This window comes from Staurois parvus, unplaced genomic scaffold (assembly GCF_062004578.1).
Source record: "Staurois parvus isolate SC_StPar_1 unplaced genomic scaffold, SC_StPar_1.0 ptg000031l, whole genome shotgun sequence".
NCBI lineage: Eukaryota > Metazoa > Chordata > Amphibia > Anura > Ranidae > Staurois > Staurois parvus.
In genome coordinates this window covers 4146255-4172872 of record NW_028317827.1, presented here as the reverse complement: position 1 = coordinate 4172872, position 26618 = coordinate 4146255, and the positions used below count along the sequence as shown (strand labels likewise).

Genomic DNA, 26618 nt, shown 5'->3' with positions numbered 1-26618 from the left:
CTCCCGCTGCTATCAATCTGCCCAATTATGAGGGAGACAGCAGCAAGAGCCACTGCTATTGTGCATGTCACTGGATCAAATCAAGCTAAGGTAAGAATAAGGGAGGGCTGGGGGGATCCTGTAACAGAGAAGGTTTTTTACCATAATGCATAGCATGCATTAAGGTAAAAAACCCTGAGCTTTTAGAACCACTTTAACGCCGATCGGCGGCATATAAGCGGCCCTGGACAAACTTACCATGCTGAGAGCTCATGGTTGGACAATGGTGGAAATATACTTTTGTTTGTATTTAGAGTGTGCTGGCTATTTCTCCATAGGCAATAAGCTAACATACTATAAGTTCTAACCTTTCACCAGTATCTACAACTAAAAATAATTTCATTTAGATACCCTTTAATAGTCTAAAAGAACATCTCTACCCAGACTATGGACATTACAGGTTTACAAAGAAAAATATGTTTAAAACATACCATAGCCAACCTATACAGCTAACGAGTTTCTAGCAGTTGCTGTATGTTTACTTTTATAGACAGAAAATCTTGCCCTCTGATGTAAAGGGAGAGGAATTGTGATTTCCGTGCCTCTGTTATAAATCCGAGGATTCATTTCTCTACAGTGCCTGCAGCTACAGGGGTGAATGAGGGCTTGTTTTAAAGTTGTTTTACTGCTTTTTCAAAATATTTAAATACTTTTGCATCTTCTATGCAGAAGTACACTTTATATAAGGGATAATAATAGAGCTGAAATATTTTCTCTTCTTGCTCCTGAAGAAAGCCTTGTCCAGTGCTGCCTGAAGGCCAAGGTACTCAGTCTTTTGATTTTTTTTCTAAAGGGGAGTATTAGCATTCTACCTATCTGAAAGCAGATGAACTGGGTGAACACAAACTTATGACTGTAGGCATCTTTACAGGTTGCGGATATGAAAATAACATATATGAATATACAAATGACCTAAGGCTATATGTAACATTTACAGTTTAGAGATAATAGTCAAGGATCTTGATATAATTAACCATTTACACTGTGAAGGTTACTTAAGGGAAAACATATGTTCACTAAAAGAAGTCCAAGAATACAGTACCTGCCTGTATCGGTTAACATTTCCAAGGTAATATTCTGATTTTTGTGCTGAACCATACAGCTTAGGTTAGCTACTGTGGTTAATAAGGTCACAAGGCATCAAATACAAGAGGAAGATACAGAAGTGTAATTTAAACATCCTAAAACACATGCCTGGCTATACTGAAAATGTTTGATCCCTCAGTATTGTTTGATGTGCAATGCAGTAATGAAGGAATCTTACGACAAGAAAGAAGACAGCATGAAAATGGCTTGCGTGTGCACCAATGCACAGTACAAAGGTAATTTCCAGGGATTGCATATGCAAGTTTGTTTGTGAAAACATGGCAGTTCATATATACATGTGTGCAGGCATATTGGCACACCCACCTAACCCCAGTCTGGGCACCAGATGGTCTTTATAAGGACCAAAAAGGAGTCAAGAAGTTGCTGTTACCCTGAAACCTTTGCTGACCCCACCTGTCTCTGCTCTGCCTTCCTGCTATTGACCATGACTTGCCTCTGCTGATTTCTGATTTGACCTTGGTTAGCTCCTGACCAGGGCCTGTACCTGCCAAAACTTGACTTGACTACTTCTAGTTCTTGGCTATGGCTTTTCTCTGCTGGTCCTTTGCTTTGACCTTGGCTTGCATCCTGACCATGACCTGGTCTGCTACCCTGCCTGCTGTCTGTCTCCTCAGCTGCCAAACACATCCTGTCCAAGACTACGCTTCCAGCCTGCTGTGTGTTCCATTGTACCAACCAGCTCCCCTTCAGACTACCTCTCCCTGGACCCCTTCCTGTTGGTCTGCACGAGCGCATCACAGTCAGGTCTGCCTCCATTAAGGAACTTCAGTGTATTGGACTGCTGGCACTCATGCCACTCTGTGCCCTCTCACTCCCTGTGCTACACTCCAAGATATGTCTGGATCAAAGGTGCAAAGGAAGCCCTCATCATCTCTGATTTACTAAAACTGGTGTACTCAGAATTTGGTGCAGCTGTGTATGGTAGCCAATCAGCTTGTAACTTCACCTTGTTCAATTAAGCTTTGGTAACAAAACCTGGAAACTCAATGGTTTTCAGAGCTGTACCAGAGTTTGCACTCTCCAGTTTTAGTAAATAACCCTCAATGACTAGGTGACTACAGAAGTCAGCAGTAATTCGGCAAGCTTGCTAATTGCATTAGCTCACAAATGATTATTCACAAGACCCCATAAAATACATTCCTAATAACTGTATTAAATAAAAATACTTGCAGGAAAAACTTAAAATAAGAACTTTCTATCAGGGGCTATAAAAAACCCCCAACTAATTTCCCTTTAAGGTAATACTGCCATAAAAAAAAATTGTATCCTAAACAGTCCTTATGGTGGTATAGTAGTTGAAAAAATGCAATATACATGGCTGCAGGAACGCTCTGGGGCATAGGCAAGGAGGGATGCCTTATGGCAGGTTAAGTTGGCCTAAATAAAGTGCTAATCACAGTGATAAAATTGCATATTACATTTATAAACTAATGGAACCAGAAATAGCTGCTTATGAGACATTATAATCAAACAGCTGGAAGACATCCAAGCCTGTGTAAGTCGATAACCTTGGCACGGTGTTTGGCAAGGGAAAGGCAGGTCTGCAGTGAGTTGATATGGCTAGCGCTGTTGTTCATTCAATAACAGACAATCTGTAAATAGAGCTAATTGCATCAGTAAAAAAAAAGCATGTGACTGGGCGGAGAATCGGCTGAGCTGGAAAAAAAATGGTCTGTATGTCTGTATGCCAGACTACAATGATCTAACATCCATTTGGAGATGATCTGCTTCTGTCTAGGTGTCAAAGGACTTGGAGTCCTAGCATACTCTGGTAGCCTGTAACTTTGCGCAGCTGGACGCTAGCAGCTTGTCCATTACTTTTTAAAAAAAATCATATATCCTAGCCAATTACATTAACTACAGAGGAAACAGCAGCACCTACCTTCAAAGTGCTATACAATAGATGCCATTCCACCAGGTACAGGAGATTCTTTGGCATGAGGACCTTTAGGATCTCAAAAAATATTTTGGGATGAAACATCACTTATACTTGGTGGAAAAGAAGCTCTAACTATGTAACAGATTCTCTTTAACTAATGACTAGGGGTCACTAAATTTATATGTCAGCTAAGGTGACTAAACTCTATTACCAATTTGCTTCCTCATACTTTGAACTTTCACTCATTTTATCAAATAAACTGTTTATTTGGTACAATGTTTTAAATACCCTGCTTGCTGTTTTATTATAGGCAGATAAAATGTTTATTTAATATTTTTAATATTGTGATCATATCTGCCATTAAAATTACAGTAACTCTAAATGTTATTTTTTTTTAACATGTCATACTTACCTGCTCTGTGCAAATTGTACAGCACAGTCCTGATCATTCCCTTCTCAGGTTTCTGGCCCCTCACCCTCCCACCCCCCCCTCCCGAGCCACCTCCATAAGACACACAGAGGGTGGCTCGGCCCCAATCCCTCCTCACTACTGTCTCTAAGCCAATGAAAAGTAAGAGAGCCTCAGCTCCTGTGCACATCGCTGGATTGAGATGGGACTCAGATAAGTATAAGGGAGTGGTAGGGGCAGGGGCGGACTGACCATTTGGAAACTCGGGCACTGCCCGAGGGCTTGGGGTCAGTAGGGGGCCCCATGAGATGCCCCTGGTACCTTTAGCATAGGCTTTTTTGAGTTTGGCCAAGGACACAGGGGCCCCATGATCCCCTATTGCCCGGGGGCCCCATGAGTTGTCAGTCCGCCCCTGGGTAGGGGGGAAGCTGCACTCAGAAAGCATTTTATCTTCATGCCAAGAATGCATGAAGGTAAAAAAACCATCTGCCTTTATAAGCACTTCAAACACAGAGACATTGCCTAGACATCTGCAGGCTGAAGAGGTTAATTTTGTTACTGAACCTCAAGCCTGCATGTGATCACCATGACTTGCACTTTTGGTGACCACATTATGGGGATCACTTCGATTAGTTCCCAATCACTAGGGGAGATCTGAAGTTGTCAATGACAATGGGGTCTGAACGCTAGAATTGATTGTGCATAGATAGGCATGCCTAGTTCTCACCAGAAGCATTAATTTACTTGGAGTGCAGAGCATGGAGCCTTAAAACTGCCATAGTTAGATTGTAGAAAGTAAAATGGACTCTTCAAAACATTCAGCATAAGCAGGATAACTATATCATAGTTACAGTCATGACTTGTCAAAAGTCTTCACTTCCAACTACTCCCCTTTCACCGATTAGTTGACTGTAACTGGTAGCCTGGCTTCACCTTGTGCATGCTGCCAAACAGGCAAGATGATGGCACCCAGATTAGGGAAGAGTTTTGTTCACCGCTTTGTGTTCTATATAGGTCATACAGTATTTGCTAATGGTTTCTATAAACCTTGCAAAAAAACAAAAATGGTAGCAATTTCTAATCTGCTGACTTTTATGCAACAGTTAAAATCAGATTTTTCTTTTTTGGTCTATTGCGAGACTTTAACAATACATGCGTCTATACCACAGGGTAAACTTTTTCCTATTACAAATATTGGGTTTTCTTGCTGCAGCAGGAGTCATCCAGGCTCATCAAGGAAGTATATAACACTGGAAATAATTCACTTAAAACAGTCAACAACTTCAAAGCTTTAAAATGTTTGGCAAGTTCTGCATTTTCTGCAGACCACAGGCCCTTGTTCATAGAGAGACTAGCTACTGTTATGGCAGTCAGGGATGAACAAATTGATTTGTGAGTCAGACCACACAGCAAATTCAGCAGTTTTGCTCTGAAGGAGTATTTTGCTTTGCCAGCAGACCTCCAAGGGATTGGATGCCCCCCATTCCCAAACAGGTAACATGCACACCAAGGGCTTTTCATGTATGGCATCATTGCCCTAATAAAAAGGCACAATAGTTGTTTTATCAAACAACTGACTTCACAGAGGAAGGCATTCCCACCTTATAACCCTCTGAGATTTTGAAAGCCGAATCTCTACTGAATCCTGTAAAGTAGTCATCATGGGATTTGCGGAGGGGGGTATAAGCTTTCTGGTTTTTTGGGAAAGAGGTTCCAGTCTACGCTTCCAAGTGCACTGATAAGTGATCTTTTGGACAATTTTTGGCCAGATCACTATTACCACTGTGCAAATCAAATATTTTATACTCTGCTGATAATCTGGTGGTGTTTTAAAACCATATTTACCATTTATACAGCTTTCTCTGTTAATGTATATCTTTAGGAAGACTGCTATACCTGCAAATATGAAAAATAAAAGGATCTATTTGTAAATGTTTTTCATACAAGGTTCCCAAAACTTTCACCAAAGATTGGCTAATTTTTCTGATTGGATGCAATGGGAAATATGTAATAATCTTGTGTGAAAACATTTATAAACAAACTCTTTAAAATAGAAGTTTGTGAAAAACAAACAGTGATGCTCACCTGGGTGGATGCAGCATATTTCCGATGCTGCATCTGTCCCCCACCGCATCTAAGACTGAGAACGGAGCTATCAAAGACTGCTGATCCCCCAGTTCTCAGTTTTCAGGGAGCAGAGTTGGTGACTGTCAGTCACTGTCTCTCTGCTTTGCCCCACCAGTGCTCACTGGAGCACCAGCTGTGGAGGGGGAGAAAACAGCGGGCTCAAACTCTCGGTGGCTTACTAAGAGGCTGAGCCAGCTGCCGATCAGGCTTTTGGGTGGATCTTGACCCTAAAGTCACATTCCTGGGCTCTTCCATCCCACTGGGGTGCCCAGGACAGCAGCTGATGGTTCCAACAACTGACTATAAAGATGATTAAGGACCAGAACAATCCTGATCAACTCTATTGTCTAAGAAACTAGAAGTGATGAGTATTTTGGCACTTCTGGTTTCAGCTTTGCATTTACTGGCCGGTTACCGGCTAGTGAAGTAGCTAATCAGACCGATCAGTGTCTGATCTGCTGCTTTAAGGTCTAGAGGAGAGATATGTGGTCTAACAGACCCAAGATCCCTCCATAAAGAGGACCTGTCATAGATCAATTATTATTATTATTATTATAGTGTTTATATAGCGCCAAAGGGTTTGCTCAGCGCTGTACATTAGCGAGGGGAACAGAACATGAGACAATACAGTACAATACAATACACGAGGGGTTCGAGGGCCCTGCTCTTTCGAGCTTACAATCTAGGAGGGAGGGGATAGTGGTACAGGAGGAAGTGGCTGTGGGGGATGGAGTGGTAGGAGGAGTGGAGGAGATCGGTTGTTAGGTGAGGGTGGGGTAGGCTTCCCTGAAGAGATGGGTTTTCAGGATGCGCCTGAAGGTGAGGAGGGTAGGTGACAGTCTGATGGATTGGGGTAGGGCGTTCCAGAGGATGGGGGAAGTCCTGGAGAAGTCCTGCAGTCGGGCGTGATGATGTTATTCATCTCTTATGATAGCATCAATGATGTTATTCATCTCTTATGATAGCAATAAAATTGAAATGTAAATAAACAATATAAAATGTTTGTTAAATAATAAGCAAAAAAAATTAAAATGTCCCGCCACTTTGTGCTCACGTGCATACAAAGGTCGTGTACGCATCTGTAAACAGTGTTCGCACCACACATGTGAGGTATCACCGCGAATGTTATAGCAAGAGCAATCATTCTAGCACCAGACCTCTTCTGTGAGCTTTGAAAGCGCCTATGGAGATTTCCAAGTACCGTAGTTTGTTGCCATTCCATGAGCGTGCATAATTTTAAAGTATGACATGTTAGGTATCTATTCGGCGTAACATCATCTTTTATATTTTACTAAATAATTGGGTATTATATTAGATTTTTTTGTGCATTAAAATTCATTAAAGTGTATTTTTTCCCACAAAATTACATTTGAAAAACCGTTGCGCAAATACAGTGACATGAAAAATTGCAAAACCCACCATTTTATTCTCTAGGGCCTCTGCTTGAAAAATATATAATGGTTGGGGGGTTTCTAAGAAATGTACTAGCAAGAAAATTAGGATTTTTACATGTAGGAGAGAAGTGTCAGAATTAGCCTGGTAGGCATGTGGTTAAGGATTGGTCCACTTTAAGTGATCCATTAGCACTCACTGATTGCCATGTGCATTTGTTACTTCAAAATTCAAGTGACTTATAGAGAAGGAATGGCTTGTGTGTTTAATCTCCCCTATAATGTGTATGCTTTGGCTTCCGATTAAACAATCGCTGAAGAATAACACTCTATTAAATTTAATATTGCTCAAAATTCTGTCTAGTGAATTTTAATGAAATGTATCTGCATTTTCCACTGTCCTTGAAAGAAAGGAACCCATATGACAATTCAAACATGCAAAACTAAACCAAAAATAAACCACGTCATTTTTTACAAACAACAAAAGTTAAAACAAGGAAAAGAGATTGACAAATGTCAGCACAATGCAAAGTGGTGCTTGAGGAAGTAAGCCTTAATATTTAAAGGTGGTGGATCCCCTTCAGTGGAGAGTGTTGTGTAAACAGCTAAACAGAACATTTCAAAGAGTGCAAGCAGTGAAGTTGATAGTGCAGTAATATAGGAAGTTTATGATCTGATAAACCCAAAAGAAAAAGTGGAGGAAAAATGACATTTTATTTGTAAGTATATTTTTTGTAGCTTGCTAGGTAACTTTAATTCTGTATCTTGTAGAGCAAATAAGCCCAGCAGCTCTGCACATTGCAGACCAAGTTTAAGCCCACTGGCAGCTTTGCAACTTGTGGACAAGGTTTAACTAGTTGCAGACTTTGGGCATGCTACACACAGCCAAAAAAAAAACACATCATCATTGTACATAGGACATGTGTAGCACGTCCAGTCTCTCTGTCCTGCTCCTGGAACATTTCCAGATTCTCCCTTCCCCCTGTCCAATATACCATAATTATCAGCTGTGAATAATTTGATTTTTTTTTTTAAATGTTCCTCTGTTTAACTCCTTAGTCTTCTTCTCTCTTCAACTATTATTTTCCTGCTTATTTCGATTTTATTGACTATTAATATTTACTTTTTTTTGTTTTGTTTGTTATTATTTTACACATTTAACATATACAGTTGTGGCCAAAATTATTCAACCCCCACTGAAATTGAGTGTTTTGGCCAGTTTGACATTGCTTTTGATCATTCAGTCATCTTGCTTACATTTACATTAAAGAGGCACTTGTAGGTCAGACAAATATAACATAACAGTTATAATGAAATAACCACAAATGTCTTTTCTGTGCTCACAGCATTATCAGTTTTATTCAACCCCCAAGTGACATTCAATCTTAGTACTTAGTACAGCATCCTTTTACAGTTATAACAGCTTTTAAACGTGAAGCATAGCTTGACACAAGTGTCTTGCAGCGATCTACGGGTATCTTCGCCCATTCTTCATGGGCAAAGGCCTCCAGTTCAGTCACATTCTTAGGCTTGCGCACTGCAACTGCTTTCTTTAAGTCCCACCAGAGGTTCTCAATCGGATTTAAGTCTGGTGACTGCGATGGCCACTCCAAAATGTTCCAGCCTTTCCTCTGCAACCATGCTCTAGTGGACTTGGAGGTATGCTTGGGATCATTGTCCTGTTGAAAGGTCCAACGTCTCCCAAGCCTCAGGTGTGTGACGGACTGCATCACGTTTCCATCCAATATCTCCTGGTACTGAAGAGAATTCATGGTACCTTGCACACGCTGAAGCTTCCCTGTACCTGCAGAAGCAAAACAGCCCCAAAGCATGATTGACCCTCCACCATGCTTCACAGTAGGCAAGGTGTTCTTTTCATCATAGGCCTTGTTCTTCCTCCTCCAAACATAGCGTTGATCCATGGGCCCAAACAGTTCTAATTTTGTTTCATCAGTCCACAGAACACTATCCCACAACTTTTGTGGTTTGTCCACATGGCTTTTGGCATACTGCAGTCGACTCTTCTTATTCTTTGGAGACAGCAAGGGGGTACGCCTGGGAGTTCTGGCACGGAGGCCTTCATTACGCAGTGTGCGTCTTATTGTCTGGGCTGAAACTTCTGTACCCACATCTGACAAATCTTTTCTCAGTTCCTCAGCAGTCACACGGGGACTTCTCTCCACTCTACGCTTCAGGTAGCGCACAGCAGTCGAAGTCAGCATCTTCTTTCTGCCACGACCAGGTAGCGTTTCAACAGTGCCCTTTGCCTTGAATTTGCGAATGATGCTTCCTAAGGTGTCTCTTGGTATGTTTAACATCTTTGCAATCTTCTTATAGCCATTGCCCTTCCTGTGAAGAGAAATCACCTCTTCTCTTGTCTTCCTGGACCATTCTCTTGCCTTCACCATGTTTGTAACCACACCAGTAAATGTCTAGAAGGAGCTGAGTATCACAGTCATTTTAAAGCTGCCTAATTGGTGCTTATTATGCTTGATTGCTGCTCGGTGACATCCACAGGTGTTTTCAATACCTGATGGAAAGCACCTGTATGAACCTCTGTTCTTCAGAGTGGTAGTCTTTAAGGGGTTGAATAATTGTGGCAATGAAGAAACCACATAAGAACCATTTACTACTGTATTACATAAACAATTGATGTCATTTTAGTTGCATTTGGGTAGTTACAACGTCCTTGTAGGATTTGATTCTGAATACAATTCCAAATGTACACTATAGTCCCTAAACCCCTTTACAGCATTGGGGGTTGAATAATTTTGGACACAACTGTATTTACACAATCCCATTTAAAAGGATATTAAAAGGCAGGTTTACCTGCACTGTGTAATGGTTTTGCACAGAGCAGCCCTGGATTCGCCTCTTCTAGGGTCCCATGTCAGCGCTCCAGGGCCTTCCCTCCTGCCGAGTGCCCTCACGCTCCTGAGCAGCTGCCCTGTGTGTCCATTAACAGACGGAGCGTGGCTCAGCCCCTCCGCTGATTAACAGTAGTGGGAGCCAATGGATCCTACTACTGCCTCAGCTTATGAGGAGGAAAAGACCCGGGCAGAGCCGAGGCTTCCGTGTACATTGCTGCATCAAGATGGGGCTCGGGTAAGTATTAGGAGGGGCTGTTGCCCACAGAAGGTTTTTTACCTCCATCCATAGAATGCATGAAGGTACAAAACCTTGAGCTTTTACAACCACTTTAAGTCTCGGGTCCCACTACTGCAAACCCACTGTTGTGATTTCCAGTACAGCTATGCATTCTGACTTGTTTGTGACTTTCAGGCAACATTAGAGTCTATAGGACACTAAGTCACATTGAAGTTGCATCAAAGTAGTGCAGAAACCTTTTTAAAAGTTGCTGCAACTTAAGTTGCATTGAATTGAATGGTCGCCATTGAAATTAATGCGTTTTCACTTGTAATGCAACTCTATGTGTCACAAGCTCTACCCAAAAGGGAAAGTTCCGCTTTAAAGAAAGCATCATTGGCACCTTTGTGGGTCGCTCTCAGGAGCTCAGTGAATTCATGCGTGGTACCGTGGGTTGGCACCTCTGCAATAAGTCCATCCGTGACATTTCCTTGCTACTAAATATTTCACGGTCAACTGTTAGTGGTATTATAACAAAGTGGAAGCAACTGGGAACAACAGCAACTTAGCCACAAAGTGGTAGGCCACGTAAAATGACAGAGTGGGGTCACTGCATGCTGAAGCACACAGTGCACTGAAGTCGCCAATTGTCTGCAATCAATGGCTAAAGACCTCCAAACTTGGTGCGGCCTTCAGATTAGCACAACAACAGTGCATAGAGAGCTTCATAGAACAGGTTTCCATGGCTGAGCAGCTGCATTCAAGTCTTGGATCACCAAGTTCAATGCAAATTGTTGGATACAGTGGTGTAAACCATGCCGCCACTGGACTCTAGAGCAGTGGAAATGTGTTTTCTGGAGTTGAAATCACGCTTCTCTGTCTGGAAATCCAATGGATGTGTCCGAGTTTGGCGGCTGCCAGGAGAACAGTACTTGCTTGACTGCATCATACTAAGTGAGCTGTAAAGTTTGGTGGAGGGGGATTATGTGTGGGGTTGTTTCTCAGGGGTTGGGCTTGTACCCGTAGTTCCAGTGAAGGAACTCTTAAGGCATCAGCATACCAAAACATTTTGGACAATTTCAAGCTCCCAACATTATGGGAATAGTTTGGGGACAGCCCCTTCCTGTTTCAACATGACTGCGCACCAGTGCACAAAGCAAGGTCCATAAAGACATGAATGAGCGAGTTTTGGGTGGAGGAACTTGAGTGGTCTACACAAAGTCCTGACCTTAATAGAACACCTTTGGGATGAATTAGAGCAGAGACTGCAAGCCAGGCCTTCTTGTCCAACATCAGTTCCAGAATGGTCAAACATTCCCATAGACACACTCCTAAAGCTTGTGGAGAGCCTTCCCAGAAGAGTTGAAGCTGTTATAGCTGCAAAGGGTGGGGCCAACTCAATATTGAACCCTACGGACTAAGACTGGGATGCCATTAAAGTTCATGTGTGTGTAAAGGCAGGCATCCCAATACTTCAGAGTATAGCATCAAGTCAATTAAACTCCTGGGATATTGATCTGGTCAGTTAAGTAGCATAGGGGGTTGTTAATCAGTTTCTGCTGCTTTATTGTTAATTAAATTAACAACAGGTGCACTAGATAGGCAAGAATGAGACGACCTGCAAAACAGGAATGGTTGTACAGGTGGAGGCCACTGACATTTTTTTCCCTACTCATCTTTTCTGACTGTTTTTCACTAGTTTTCATTTGGCTAGGGTCAGTATCAATACTGGTAGAATGAGGCGATACCTGAACCCTACAGAGGTTGCACAGGCAGTCCAACTCCTCCTGGATGGCACATCGATACATGCCATTGCCAGAAGGTTTGCTGTGTCGCCCAGCCGAGTCTCAAGAGCACAAAGGAGATTCTAGGAGACAAACAGGTACTCTAGGAGAGCTGAACAGGGCCATAGCAGATCCTTAATCTATCAGCAGGACTGGTATCTGCTCCTTTGTGCAAAGAGAAACAGGATGAGCACTGCCAGAGACCTACAAAATGACCTCAAGCAGGCCGCTGCTGTGTATGTCTCTGACCAAACAATCAGAAAAAGACTTCATGATGGTGGCCTGAGGGCCCGACATCCTCCAATGGGCCCTCTGCTCATTGTCCGGCACCATAGAGCTCGATTGGCATTTGACATTGAACACCAGAATTGAAAGGTCCACCACTGGCACTCTGTGAATTTCACAAATGAGAGCAGAACGTTATGCTACCTGTAATATCATTCAGCATGACTGTTTTGGAGGATGAAGGAATTGATACCATTGAATGGCCCTCAAGCTCGCCTGATCTAAATCCAATAGAACACCTCTAGGATATCATGTTTTGGTCCATCAGACTCCACCAGGTTGCACCTCAGACCGTCCAGGGGCTCAGTGATGCCCTAATCCAGATCTGGGAAGAAATATCCCAGGACACCATCTGTCATCTTATTAGGAGAATGTCCTGACATTGTCAGGCATGCATACAAGCAAATGGGGGCCATACAAACTACTGAGTACCATTCTGAGTTGCTGCAATGAAATTTCAGCAAAATGAACTAGCCTATTGCATTATTTTTTCACTTTAATTTTCAGGGTGTCTTTGAATTCAGTCCTCTGTAGGTTGATAATTTTCATTTCCATCAAACAACGAGGCATCCTTACGTTCCTAATACATTACCCAGCTCATATTAGTATAGATATCCAGCATGATATTTTTTCCCCATTGAGATCTGATGTGTATACATATATACACATACACACACTGTATATACAGAATATTTATTTATATCTCAGAAATTGACCCAAAACATTTTGTTTTCAAGTATCAATCTTCAAAACCTACGTGTAAGAGTTCATCAAGAATGACCAGTGTTTTTCCAATAATGGAGGAAATAGACTGATACAAGCAACGTGTGAAAAATGCATTCTATGAAAACAATAGCATGGAGTAAGCACGAGGAAGAGCAGAACATTGTTATCTCAGCTATGACACGACCTTAAAAGGAAGTGATAGTATCAGCCAATCTTTCAGAAACATCTGCTGACTAAGAAAAAATCAGATCGAGCTTTTCAGTGAAGTTGTGGATCTGAAATGCTGTGAATAACGTGAACTCAAACCAAGAATTGTCCACTGCAGACAAAATGTTTTTTTTTTTAGTAGAAGATAACGTTATAAGTTTCAGCTTAATCTAAATAATTTTACCTATGTGTAGTAATGTTTTTGCAACCATATCATATTTGCTCATTTTATATATATATATATATATATATATATATAAAATAACTGACCAGCATGTCTTAAAAGACCAGCATGCAATGACGTCAATCCAGTGCATGCGCAGGAGTCATTCAACCCGACACACATCATGCTAGAAATGTAAACTGAGCTGATATCGCAAGAAGGTAGGCAAGTTAAATTTACTGCAGGAGAGACACGCGTATCTCTTCTGCAATAAAGAGCCTGCCTGTTTGTAATATTTTTCTTTCTGACTTTAGTTCTGTTTTTAGTCACCGAACAGACATGTGGATCAGAAGTTCCAACTTTATAGCCTTTCCAGATCTGTTTAGCGAACCTGAATATGTGATCACATTTCCTTTGCTGGAGCCTCTTCAGCTGCTGTAGACCAGCAATCCAGCTCTGCAGTCTCTACTGGCCACTGACCACTTCCTCATCATGACTTCACTATTTCTGCAGCCTAAAAAAATTACTCAATATCCCGCATGAGGGAATCTCTCCCGCTGAGCTACTGTATTCTGACAGTGGGGAGACTTCCCCACTGTCATAATACACTGATCAGTGCCGCCAGCTATAGCTGTCAGTATTGATCAATTGGGAAAAACTCAACTGGCTGGATAAACAGCAGTGCTGAAAGAAGCACAATCACCTCAGTGTGTTGCTGATCCTTAACTGTGCAATCAGCTGGCTGGGAGGTAACACATTACATCTCTGCAATACACACACATTTCCCCTTCTTGAAAATTCTGCAAAAACAGAAAAAAACCTGGTGATCAGTAATATATCCAAGTAAGCTCCTAAATTCCTGTTTGAGTTGACAACACAATGCCTCTGCAGTACTGAAATCTCAGGAAGTTTTGTCAGGCCTGCCTGAGTAAATTTGTGCTGAACTACAAAAAATACCCCATCCTTTTCTCATCACCATAAGGGGGTGATGTTCTGTCATACAGAATCTGGAACTCAGTCAGCACCTCTTGGTATTTCAGAGCAGCACATCTGTCAGCTCAAACAGGAGATTAGGAGCTCACTGGATTTCTGGCAGATCAAAAAGGTATTTTTCTGTACCTGCTGCATTGTAAAAGACAAAAACAAAGGAAATTTTTAATGCATTGAAGAAATATACTGATTTTTAAAGATTTGCCCAGGCCTAAACTTCAAGAGCTGACCAGTTGTACAATGTATCTTTAATAAAGCATATTGGTGTCAGCTATCTGTTAATGCACTACGATAGAGTGTGCGAGTCACAAGACTGACTGAAGAAAGTTACCAATAAATAAATAAAAAAAATAAATAAAAATAAAATACACAAATGTGTACTTCACCTGTGCAAATTCAGCTGTAAAAGGTATTTAATCACAGATTTATTAACCAATAATGCAAACATTTCATGGATGTGAAGTTATTTCATAGAAAAAGAATCTATTGTTTTACCAATTAAAAAAATATACAAGGCATAATAACAAGATGAAAATGTTACTTGTAACTGCAATTTTGCCACCTGAATGCAAAAACCTCCTAACTGAAGGCAGAGCGGTTTGTGATGCAGCCGTGTAATTGTCTATGTGACGGCTTATCTCTATCTGTGTGAAGTGTTCCACCACAGGGGTGCGTACCGCACAACAGGAGACAGGTACTTTGCACAAAAATAGAAACAATAAAAGATGGCTGTCACCTTAAAGGATCCAGATCAAATGACAAATTGCTGTCATCTTATAGGACATATTGAATAATTGCACGCTTCAAATACGCCACTTTATCAGAAGGGGTATACATTATTTGTGTCTGCATTTACTGAGAGTGCGTAATATGGAGCTTGTTGTGCAGTAAAGCAAACTCGCTGCACTTATCACAGGGATTACTGACATATCCGAGCAGGATCCGGTAATAATATTACAGTTTTTAAAAGTTAAGTTTGCACATTTTTCCTATGTAATAACTTACTTAGAACAAATATCAAAGAAGATGTATGCTTCTCAAATATTTCCGCAAGAAAAAACAAATACACTCTCCCCCCCCAGTTATTAAGGTTTCACCTGTGATGTTAGCCAGCCCTGTCATGAAATTTAAAGAAATAGAGCCATATCTGCAAAACAAAAATAAAGAGATTTTATACTAACCCATTCTGCTGCACTCACTGTTGAACACTGCTGTACTGCTGTGGAATAAACCATGGAGAATGTTTGCTGGGAAGCCTGCATGCCTGGGAGTCCCTATCTGTGTCCCCTGCAGCATTTACTGTTTCTTCCCTCCAACCTCCCGGTTACTACTTTGTCTTCTAATGACATAGAGCAGGGGTCTGCAACTTTTAAGACATAAAGAGCCACTTGGACCCGTTTCCGAAGGGAAAAAAAAGACTGGGAGCCGCAAAACCATTGCAACATTTAAAACAAATCCGACACTGCATATATTGTTTCTTACCTTAATGCTATATACAGGATCATGCAGTTAGCTTCATCCCCCATATAGTAATTCATCCCCCATATAGTAATTCATCCCCCATAGTAATTCATCCCCCCTATAGTAATTCATCCCCCCTATAGTAATTCATCCCCCATAGTAATTCATCCCCCATATAGTAATTCATCCCCCATAGTAATTCATCCCCCATATAGTAATTCATCCCCCATAGTAATTCATCCCCCATATAGTAATTCATCCCCCCTATAGTAATTCATCCCCCATATAGTAATTCATCCCCCATATAGTAATACATCCCCCATAGTAATTCATCCCCCATATAGTAATTCATCCCCCATAGTAATTCATCCCCCCTATAGTAATTCATCCTCCATAGTAATTCATCCCCCATAGTAATTCATCCCCCATATAGTAATTCATCCCCCATATAGTAATTCATCCTCCATAGTAATTCATCCCCCATATAGTAATTCATCCCCCATAGTAATTCATCCCCCATATAGTAATACATCCCCCATATAGTAATTCATCCCCCATATAGTAATTCATCCTCCATATAGTAATTCATCCCCCATATAGTAATTCATCCCCCATATAGTAATTCATCCCCCATATAGTAATTCATCCTCCATATAGTAATTCATCCTCCATAGTAATTCATCCCCCATATAGTAATTCATCCTCCATAGTAATTCATCCCCCATATAGTAATTCATCCCCCCTATAGTAATTCATCCTCCATAGTAATTCATCCCCCATAGTAATTCATCCCCCATATAGTAATTCATCCTCCATAGTAATTCATCCCCCATAGTAATTAATCCTCCATATAATAATTCATCCCCCATAGTAATTCATCCCTATAGTAATTAATTCCCCATATTGTCTCAATTCACTTACCTTTGCTCCGCGGTTTCCTCTCGCTGTGTTCCCGCGCTGTGTTCCGGTCTTCAGGGCGGACTGTGAGAGGAGTTCGTCACGCTGCCCCGCCTACATCCTGGCTGCCCCGCCTACATCCTGACAGCTAATGTTCCACGCTCAGCGGGCCGGATTAAAAGAGTCCTGACTTTTGAGGCGGCCGCCCGAGAGGAGGGAGGGGAGCGGGCGCCCGGCACACAGAAGAGCCGCATGTGGCTTGCGATCCGCGGCTTGCCGACCACTGAAACCCTATTGCCTGTCACCTGGTGGGCAGTGTGCTCCGGAGCCGCAGCAAAGATGAAAAAGAGCCGCATGCGGCTCTGGAGCCGCGGGTTGCCGACACCCGACATAGAGGTAGGCAAGAAGAACCAATAAGCAGAACCAATAAGTTATTTTCAAAATTACGAGGCAAAAGTTTATATGGTAATTTTACTTGGAAACAGTAAGTTACTGGCGTTCTTTAAAGCTTTTTGCTCAGCAAGGGAGCCACAAGAATGTCTTGCATTTTGCTCAATTAATGCAAAGAGTTCTCTGACTGGACGAGGTGGAGAAGCGAGGGAGATGATGCCACCTTGTCTAATCAGGAGAAGCATGAATTTGCAAGGCTTCCCTGGATGAGTGAGCAATCATTGTAGTAGCAGCTCCTACTACAGTGATTGGTATATGCAAAAAATATATATACATAGAACTCAGCTTATAAGCCTATCTTTGTTACAATAGCAGCACTAGGAGATTAGGTTGATGGGGAGATGGGACAGACATTGGTGTTCTAAGAAGCTGTTGGAAAGTAGGTGGTGACAGAGAACCGAACTAAAAACTGAACTCTCTGACCGCTGTTGCTGTTGAGTTGCAGAGAAGATGGAACAATACTCCATGCTGTCAGGAGGGCGCAAACGCCTAGTGCATTGCCCAAGATTTATTTGTCCAAGAAACCAAAAATCCAAATGGATACTCACAGACGAGAAAAGTGATGAGCATAACAAGTCACTTTCATCAACCCATGTGGCATTGAGTGACATGACTGGTACACAGCAGTGTCAGCAAGCAGACATGTTTTGGGGAGTGTGTTGTTATTCTAGTCACTTCCATCATTTGTGAGTATCCATTTAACATTTTGGCTTCTTGCCCAAATAAATGTATTGAACTGTATTGTTGCTGTATTGTCTCCCGTTATATTGTAAAGCGCTGAGCAAACTGCTGGCGCTATATAAATCCTGTATAATAATGATAATAATAAATCTTGGGTAATGCACTAGGTGTTTGCGCCCTCCTGTGTGTGTTTCTTTGTAGTTTGGATATCCATTTTGGATTCCCCCGTTTTAGGAGGGCAGCATCATTGAATTATGCACTAGAAGAAGTATAGACTCCATAGTTACTTAACTTGATTTTGTGACTGTCCTTGGAATGCTGGAGTGGTTGTTTGTTCATAAATGCTCTATGCTGGGTTGACTTATCTGAACATCTGTCCCTACTGGTTGGATATTTTCATTCTATGGACCTGCAATATATGTACAACATTGCTGGAGACTGCAGAGATAGCTCCACACTCTATACTCCCAGAGTCCCTCAAGGCAGGGAAGAATAATTCTTGTGATTTTTTCCCCACTGTAGGTAGGGTGCTGATCCCTAAACAATGGAGATTGACCCCTAATCCATATGTCAGGGAGTGGCGCAATTAATAAAAATCATATACAGTACTGTGCAAATGGTTTAGGCAGGTGGGAAAAAATGCTGTAAATTAGAAATAGAAGTGTTGCTGAGAAATACAGACAAATATTTATCCATCACGCCATACCATCAGAGAGGCATGTGATTGGCCCCAAATGTATTCTGCAGCAGGATAACAACCCCAAACATGCAGCCAAAGAAATATCTTCAGCATAAAGAACAAGGCATCCTGGAAGTGATGGTTTGGCCCCAACAGAGCCCGGATCTCAACATCATGGAGTTTGTCTGGCATTACATGAAGAGACAGAAGGATTTGAGGCAGCCTACATCCACAAAAGATCTGTGGTTAGTTCTCCAAGATGCCTGGAAGAACCTACCGGCTGAGTTTCTTCTTAGACTGTGTGCAAGTGTACCTAGAAGAACTCATGTTGTTTTGAAAGCAAAGGGTGGTCACACCAAATATTGATTTAATTTCTATTCTGATCATTTACTTTCCATTTTGTTAAATGATAAAAATAAATTATTAACACTTCTATTTCTGAAAGCATTCTAAATACATAGTATTTTTCCACACCTGCCTAAAAAATTAGCATAGTGCTATAATCCAAATGGAGGCATTACCTGCCCAACTGCATAATTTATACTAACATGTATTGGCAACATGGAGAATCTTGATTAGAGTGATGTTAAACCTTTGTTTTTTTTTGTTTTTTTATTAAAATATCAAACGTGTATACTTACCTGCTCTGTGCAATGTTTATGAACAGAGCAGCCCCAATCCTCTTCTTCTAGGGTCCACCGCTGCAACTGCTGTTTTTCTCCATAATCCACCAATGCCTCTTAGGGAACATGGCTGTAAGTTTGCGGTACTCCAGTGCTGTCGAAAAGCCTACCCAAGATCCCAGACTACAGAGGATAGGAAGACGGCCACTTAGCCTATCAACTCTGAGGCATTTATTGTGAGAAGTAAAATAACAACAATGAGCAGCTGGAAACTGGGCCTTGTGGCTACATAGCACTATTGTGGCAGTGTTCACAACAAACACTCAAAGTGAACAGTCTACAGAGAATGCTCCTTCTGCAGCCATTGCAACACTGCAGGCAATAATAAATGCCTGCCTATGACTATAGATTGCTTTGATTTTTAGAAACATATTTAATGGTTTACCTTCTACATCAGAGCTAAGGTAGTTCCGTACTTCAGTCAATATGAAGTTGATGTCTTCCTCTGTGGGACAGGGGTGATGTGTGATCTCTGTTGGTGTATCAGTGGTACCCGCTATGGTCATTTTCTCCCACGGCAGGAAAAATATCACCCTGCCATCACTGGTGGCTGGATCCAGAAGTCCCATGTTATCTGGGCTGCAAGACAGTACACATTAGTGAGGAGTTCTGGTGTTTTTACAGTGAGAACACATTCTGAGCCATGGTTGCAACCAATTTCTGAACCCTGCTAAATATCCACTGGGATAAAGCCAATGGGACTGTTGTTTTCAATTGGTCTGAGCCATCATTTACTAAAAGAGCACCAAATCACAATGATTTTTGAGAATTATAAGCAGAAAACACAGCTTGCTTGTGTAATGAGTCATCATATACATAACATTTACAATGTAAGTTTTAAAACTATTTTAATGTATAGGATCACTTACAATAACCAAATCACTTTTACTTGGGTAGCTAAAAAAATATATAAATAATTTAGATTCCCATTATCTGAGATAAACGGGTCTGCAAGGAAAATAAAAAAAGGTCTCTTGCAGATCCCATCCATTGGCACTATACTCAGGGCTTAGTTATAAAAAAAACAAAAAAACACATTTAAAGAGGATTTTTCACTTTGCCTATTTAGTTCCCATTGGTAGAACATATAATTCCATTCTAAGGCTTTAGGGTGAATCACAATACAGCTACCTGTAGTATCCGGGCATGACAATGTGCACCCCTGCACTTGGCTGACAGATGTTGCTGAACGCCTGATTGTCCATTTTGCGCACAGAGTCTGTGAAAGGTCCAGTGGCATTGATAACACATTTGGCACGGACATCAAACTCTTGCCCTGTGATAGAAAACATGCATTTAATGTTATGGTGTACATGACTCTTAAAACTTACATCCTTAAAGATTTTTTGTTTTTTTTGAGGGGGAGGGGGCAATAATACAAATATTCCTAGCCATCTGTCCAATATCTGTCAATTATACAGACATGGGGAACAATATTATTTTTCTGATTTTTTTTTACTAAACTAGAATGTATTTTATAACAGCTGTTATTACAGTGGGTGCCAAACTGCAAACCAAATGGAAATGGCCATTTGCTTGCCTGCAACTGCCCTTTGGGGGCTATTGCTCCCACCCAAACCAACAATAGGGCACTTTTCCTCACATGGATACAAAAGATGGGACACTTTCTCCCACTGACACCAATGATGGAGCACTATTCCTCCCACTGACACCAACAATGGGACACTATTCCTCCCACTGACACCATCTATGTTGCACTATTCCTCCCATTGACACCAATGATAATGCACTATTCCTCCAACTTATACCAATGATAGGGCACTATTCCTTCCACTGAAACCACCGCTGGGGCACTGATCCTCCTACTGATACCAATGACAAGGCACTATCTATTCCACTGACACCAACGATGAGGCACTAGACCTCCCACTGACACCAATTATGACAAACTATTCCTCTCACTGACACCAAGGATAGTGCACTATTATTCCCACTGACACCAACTATGAGACACTATTTCTCCACTGGCCCTAACGATGGGGCACTATTTCTTTATTGATATTAACGATGGAGCACTATTGCTCCCACTAATACCAATGATGGGGCACTGTTTCTCATACTGACGCCAACAATGGGGCACTGTTCCTCACACTGGCTATACGGATTACTCATCCCATTAACCAAAAGATCTAAGTAATTTTGTACTCCCACTGCTCACCATGCCTGATGCATTTTCTTTGCCCCACTGACCCTAAGGTATTGTTTACTTCTCTGACCACAGAGCCTGGTGCATTGTTTATTCTCACTGCCATTGGCCACAGTCTGGCAAAAGGACAGTGAAATTGCCCTTTGTTTAGAAAGTTTGCAGACCCGTGTTAATATGATCACTCCTCAAAGGCAGCAACAAAGGTATCACTATCTCAAAGCTGCAGTCCCTGTCAGTAGATGTTAACAATGGCAGGGGAGGTTGTAAGCACATAATGCCAGCTGCCTAGTGCACTGCTAAGGATGCAAAAGTCATTCTTTATTGCCTGGCTTTACCCAAAGGATCCTCTGCTGTGAATATATAAGCACTGTATCAGGGTTTCTCAACTAGGGTTCCTCCAGAGGTTGCTAGGGGTTCCTTGAGCAACTTCTGTCTCTCAGATAAGTTCCCATTGACACCACTGATCTTTTTAGCGATCTGTAAGGGAGGAATTCTCAATGTCCACAGGTGTAAGGAGCATTCTTCCCACTGACTATCACACTAATGTGTCGTGAGTTGTAGAGAGAGAGAGACAGAGAGAGAGTGCGTGCGGTCTAGCAAGCATCATTTTATTGCCTACAGTAGTGACTAACAAAGGCACCATAGGTTATACTTTTAAAGTAGTAAATGCTTTAAAATCCTGGTTTGCTGTGGTACAGTAAAGCGGAGCTCCACCCAAAAGGGGAAGTTCCGCTTTAAAGACCGGTCCCCCACTCCCATTAAGGATTTGCACCTTTGGGGATCATGGGGAGAGCGGTAACCCGAAATTGACAGGTACCCACTCCCACTTACACAGGGATCGCCTAGGCAATTGGAAGTGGAAGTTATCCCTTTCCTCCCCTCCCTTACAGTTTTTTTTAGCTGCTGACTTTTATTTTTTTACAATGTGATTAGAACTCCACTTTAAGGACATGTTGCATGTTACCATGTGTTGCATTAAGACAGCATAAAAAAAAAGTTTTGCAATGAAGCAAATATTAGCGTATTGCACTGCAACACAAGAGTACTGGGAAGGTGCATTAGGGTACATTTAGAATGAATGACACTGCAGCTCAACAATGCGCATCACCACAAAGCAATGGTGTAAATGGGCCCTCACCAACAAGCAGTGCAGGTGACTCAATCACTGTAATTTAAACAGGAGCTCTGCGAAAAGCAAATATCTTCAAAATAGAAGAAGCTTTGTGTTTCTGTGCTTACTTGAATCTTGGTGTGCTCTGTGTGCTGTCCTCTGTGCAGGCGCTTCCTGTATTAAAAAGCAGTCACTGCTGCTTTCTTTCGTTGTACAGGGGGCCTGGTCCTGTATCTGCCCCCTCCTGTAGTTTTCTGCAGGCAGTATGTAGTGGGTGGAGCCTGCTGTGCTCCCTGCTAGAAAAAACGTTTTCTATTTTTCTGTGCTTCCCCTTCCCTGGGTGTAGAAGAAGAGAGGGGAGAAGAAAGGACAGAAAAGATCAGCGATGTACACTGCTGCATCTCTTCTCCCCTCGCTTCCTCTTCACACAGAGACTCAAACAGCAGCAGGAGCCATTGGCTTCTGCTGGTGTCAATCAAATGCAGTGAAAAGGAAGTGTGTGTATGGGGGGGGGGGGGGGGGGGGAACTAAGTCCTGCTGTGTGTCTATGGAGCGCAGCTCGGGAGAGAGCATGCAGCGTGTGTCCCCTAGCAAATGGCTTGCTATGGGGACACACAAAGAAGAGGAGGAGCCAGGATTGTCGTTGGGGAACCTGAGAAGAGGAACCAGGCCACTCTGTGCAATACCACTGCAATAGAGTAGGTGGGTATAACATGTTTGCTATTTTAATTTTTTTTTAAAAATCTGTCTTTAGTAACACTTTAATTGAACAAGTGGAAGTTAGAAGCGGATTGGCTACCATGCCCATCTGCGCCAGATTCTGAGTGTTCCAATGTTAGTAAATCTACCCCCCCTTGCAAAAGAAAAAAAACACATGGGTATAAAAAGGTTTCAATTTCTGTTCAGGAATGAAAAACTTTATTTTACATTTTATTTACTCCTCGTTTACATATAGCTGAGGTTTAACGTTTTGTATGCCCCTCGTGGTCCTACCAATACAAGTAAATACAAGAAAGAAATAAAAAGCATCTTTTTGCTTGAATTTAGGTATTACAAAATGCACAAACGGGCCACAAGTCTGATACCTGTTAGAACGTCTTTGCAGCGTGCGCCGCAGACGCGCTCCATGCCGCTCAGCGGATCTGTCTTCTTCAGCAAGCGTACCACTTCAGTATAATTGGCTGTGGCAGCCCCGTACCTGGCAGCAGTGAGAGCGATGGCGAGGTTCATCCGAGCATCGTTGTGTTGTCCTGCAGCGGAGGGCACAATCAAGGGAAGGACATGAGTCACCTCAAGCCACTAACTTGTGCTATGGAAGTGTGTCAAAACCGATATGTCACAGCTGTCCCTGTCACACTCAATCTGCATGATGGCTGGCTGGATCTCACAGGGATTATTTAAAGATACATTGTCTCTTCCACATCACAGCGTTAACCTGCCCCATGACTTCATGTCACCACTTTGCTTATGTACATGAGGACCTAATGATGCTATTAAAGGAATTGTTTTCTTAGAATTCTTCTCATATACAGTATATCTATAAAAAAAAACTATATCAATGTCCTCATAAAAACATGTCCCTATGTAAAATTTATAATTATATATGTACATGGGGGCCGCCATATTTACTTGTAACAAATAGCGGAGTAATTGTGCGTTAGTGCTCCTATTATTATCTCAATGAAAGTCTACCCATCAGCACGGACCCAAAATGAGTCACTGAACCTAATGCATTCCTTAGGTAGCTTATCATATTCTAACAGTTCAAAGTCTATTCAGCAAGGGTGCTGATTGTACTGTCTGATACGCACATATATTTACTAGGTAGCTTAAATAAAGTTGGATATGAAATGCCATCATGAAAACATGACAAAGCAAACAAGCACAAGGCCAATTTACATGAAAAAGTAATGTAAATGTTGAAAACAACAATGAAAACAGGGAGGATTTTTGCACTCTGGATAGAGTAAGGGAGTAACACCTGTAAGGTTTATTTTTGTCAACTTTGTTCCATTGTGGAGATTTCCCTTCACTTCCTGTCCCATAGACAAACAGAAAGTGAGAGGAAATTCCTGCAAATTAATGGAATCTCCTGGGGACCCCCAGATCACCAGAACCAGTGTCCCCATTGGAAGACTTCCCCTCTATTACTTTTCTGGGGACAACCCACAATTTGTGATTTTCTTTTACTTTGAATGATAATGGTAAACAAGACAAATAGAGAGGGTGAATTTCGCTAAGGGGACAGAGACAGCAATAAAAACAGACAGCAATAAAAACTTTCTAATCCATCTCCCCTCTATCCAAAACTAAAAATAAAAAAATCATAATAAGAATTTTTTATACTTTAATTTGCATGTGTTTTCTAGTAGAAAAGTTCCCGCGTGATGATCAGTAAAATATTGGATATAGATTTAAATGTGTAAAGATGTGTACATAATGATAATTTTTTCCCTCTTTGTTTAGATCCAATTTATGTGCTTACATATGTTTTATGTGTAATTTCTTAAATGCAGATTTTTGGATTCTGTGTTAGGGATCTGAATGCAATTCATGTTTACGCACCTGTGCGAATGGCTCAATTGAAAACAATGCAGCTGTATTCAGATCCATATATAAAAAAACGTATGGACATACATTCTTTTATGGCCATGTGAATGAGGCCTTAAAGCCCTGTACACACAGTAAGAATATTGGACGAATGATCAGCCGTTTGTTTTGTTTCTTTTTTTTTTTTTTTGCATGCTAGTCTACTACTAGTTTACTAAAGTTACGAAAATTCTCGTATGACAGAATACAACTTTAGAAGTGATGTATCAAATTGTATTGTATTATATTGTAATGTATTCTTTCATTTCCGAGCATGCTCGGTTACTTGTTTTTTTTATGGACGAATACTGTTCTGTTGTCATACAACAAACTTTTTTGTTCTTGTCCCGTCAGATATTTTCACATGAAGTGATCGGCTCTCAAAAGCTGTGTCAGATTATCAGACGATCGCTCTGAAAGCGTTTTTTTTTTTGTCCGATATTCTCATCCTGTGTACAAGGCTTTGCACAGTTGTGGGATTAGTTCTATAGACAACAATGCACATATGTACAGATCAGTGTAAAACATTGCTTTTTTTTTTTTTCTTCGCCCGCCCATTTCCAAGACACCTTAAACTAATAGTTCTTAGTCATCACTCCCCATTACACAAAGAAGAGCTGTATAAATCACAAAAGATAAACATTGTATTTAAAGCATTTCATGTAGAAATGAGCCATCATGTAATGAAGAAGTCGTCATCACTCTGCAATAGTAGTCAACCTTTTCGTCTTGGTATGCTATATAATTAGTCTTGCAAATGTAAACACATTTTTTTCTTTAATATTAATAGAGCATAGTCATCGGGTGAACAATGTAAGTGCAAGAACACTTTTACTTCAACATGAATAATATAATCAACTGGAGAACAAAGGAAGTGCAAGACTAATTTGCTTCAGTATAAAGTATAACATAATTGACTGATGAACTGTATAGCAGCAAAGAGAATTATATTCTTCAAGATTAATGGATAATAAAATGAGCTGGTTAGCAGTATAGTCAGAAACAGGCATATGAGCAACCAATCAGTAAGTAGATGGAAATTAATTTTATTAAATAAAAAAGGTGCCAGGTTATCGTGAAGTGGGATTAAAACTGTAGTAAACCCAGAAACAAAAATGTAATATATTGCAGCTTACCAATTCTTAGACATGGTGGCTGCATTTCTTTTCTTTTTTTTTAAGCTTTCCTTCCCTTTATTTTCACCTGTTGATCAAAACAATAACAGACTTCCTGTCTTAGGGTGTCTTCACTTTTGATGAGAAGGAGGAGAAACAGAGACACCTTTGGACAGCAGCATTGTCAATATGGGGAGAGGGTAGCGTTAGATAAACCAGGCTAACAACTTGAATTCAAATACCAGATAACACTTTTTAAGAAGTTACATGTTTTTTTTTCCATTTGGCATAGAGATTTTACAAAAATAAATAAAAATTTACCATGGTAAGTAGTTTGCCACAATCCTCTAACAGACCAAGCTGTCCAGCAAAAGTGGCAGTTAAAGCGGTGAACCTCAGACATGAAATATGATCAAAGCATATGTCTCTATAGTGTGTACGTGTCTCCATTACGAGCACCAAGTGTCTTTTATGTCTGTTGCTTCCTTCCTCTATCACCATGAATTACTTCTGACAAGGTTTTCCTGACACCAAGAGACAGGAGAGGGATCCTCAGCAGATTGACAGCCTCAGCTCTGATCCTGTGTGCTG

The 26618-nt window shown here is 41.2% G+C and overlaps 1 protein-coding gene across 3 annotated transcripts in view; it reads right to left on the bottom strand.

The window, feature by feature from the left end:
- GPD2 (glycerol-3-phosphate dehydrogenase 2) overlaps positions 1–26618 on the bottom strand; it is a 304438-nt gene that overhangs the window by 164638 nt on the left and 113182 nt on the right. For all 3 annotated transcript variants that reach the window (XM_089659673.1, XM_089659690.1, XM_089659682.1), the window contains exons 7-9: positions 23409–23573; positions 20177–20321; positions 19431–19624 (exon numbers count right to left, since the gene is read on the bottom strand). In XM_089659673.1, coding sequence (XP_089515799.1) covers positions 19431–19624; positions 20177–20321; positions 23409–23573 — 504 coding nt within the window. The remainder of the gene's footprint in view (positions 1–19430; positions 19625–20176; positions 20322–23408; positions 23574–26618) is intronic.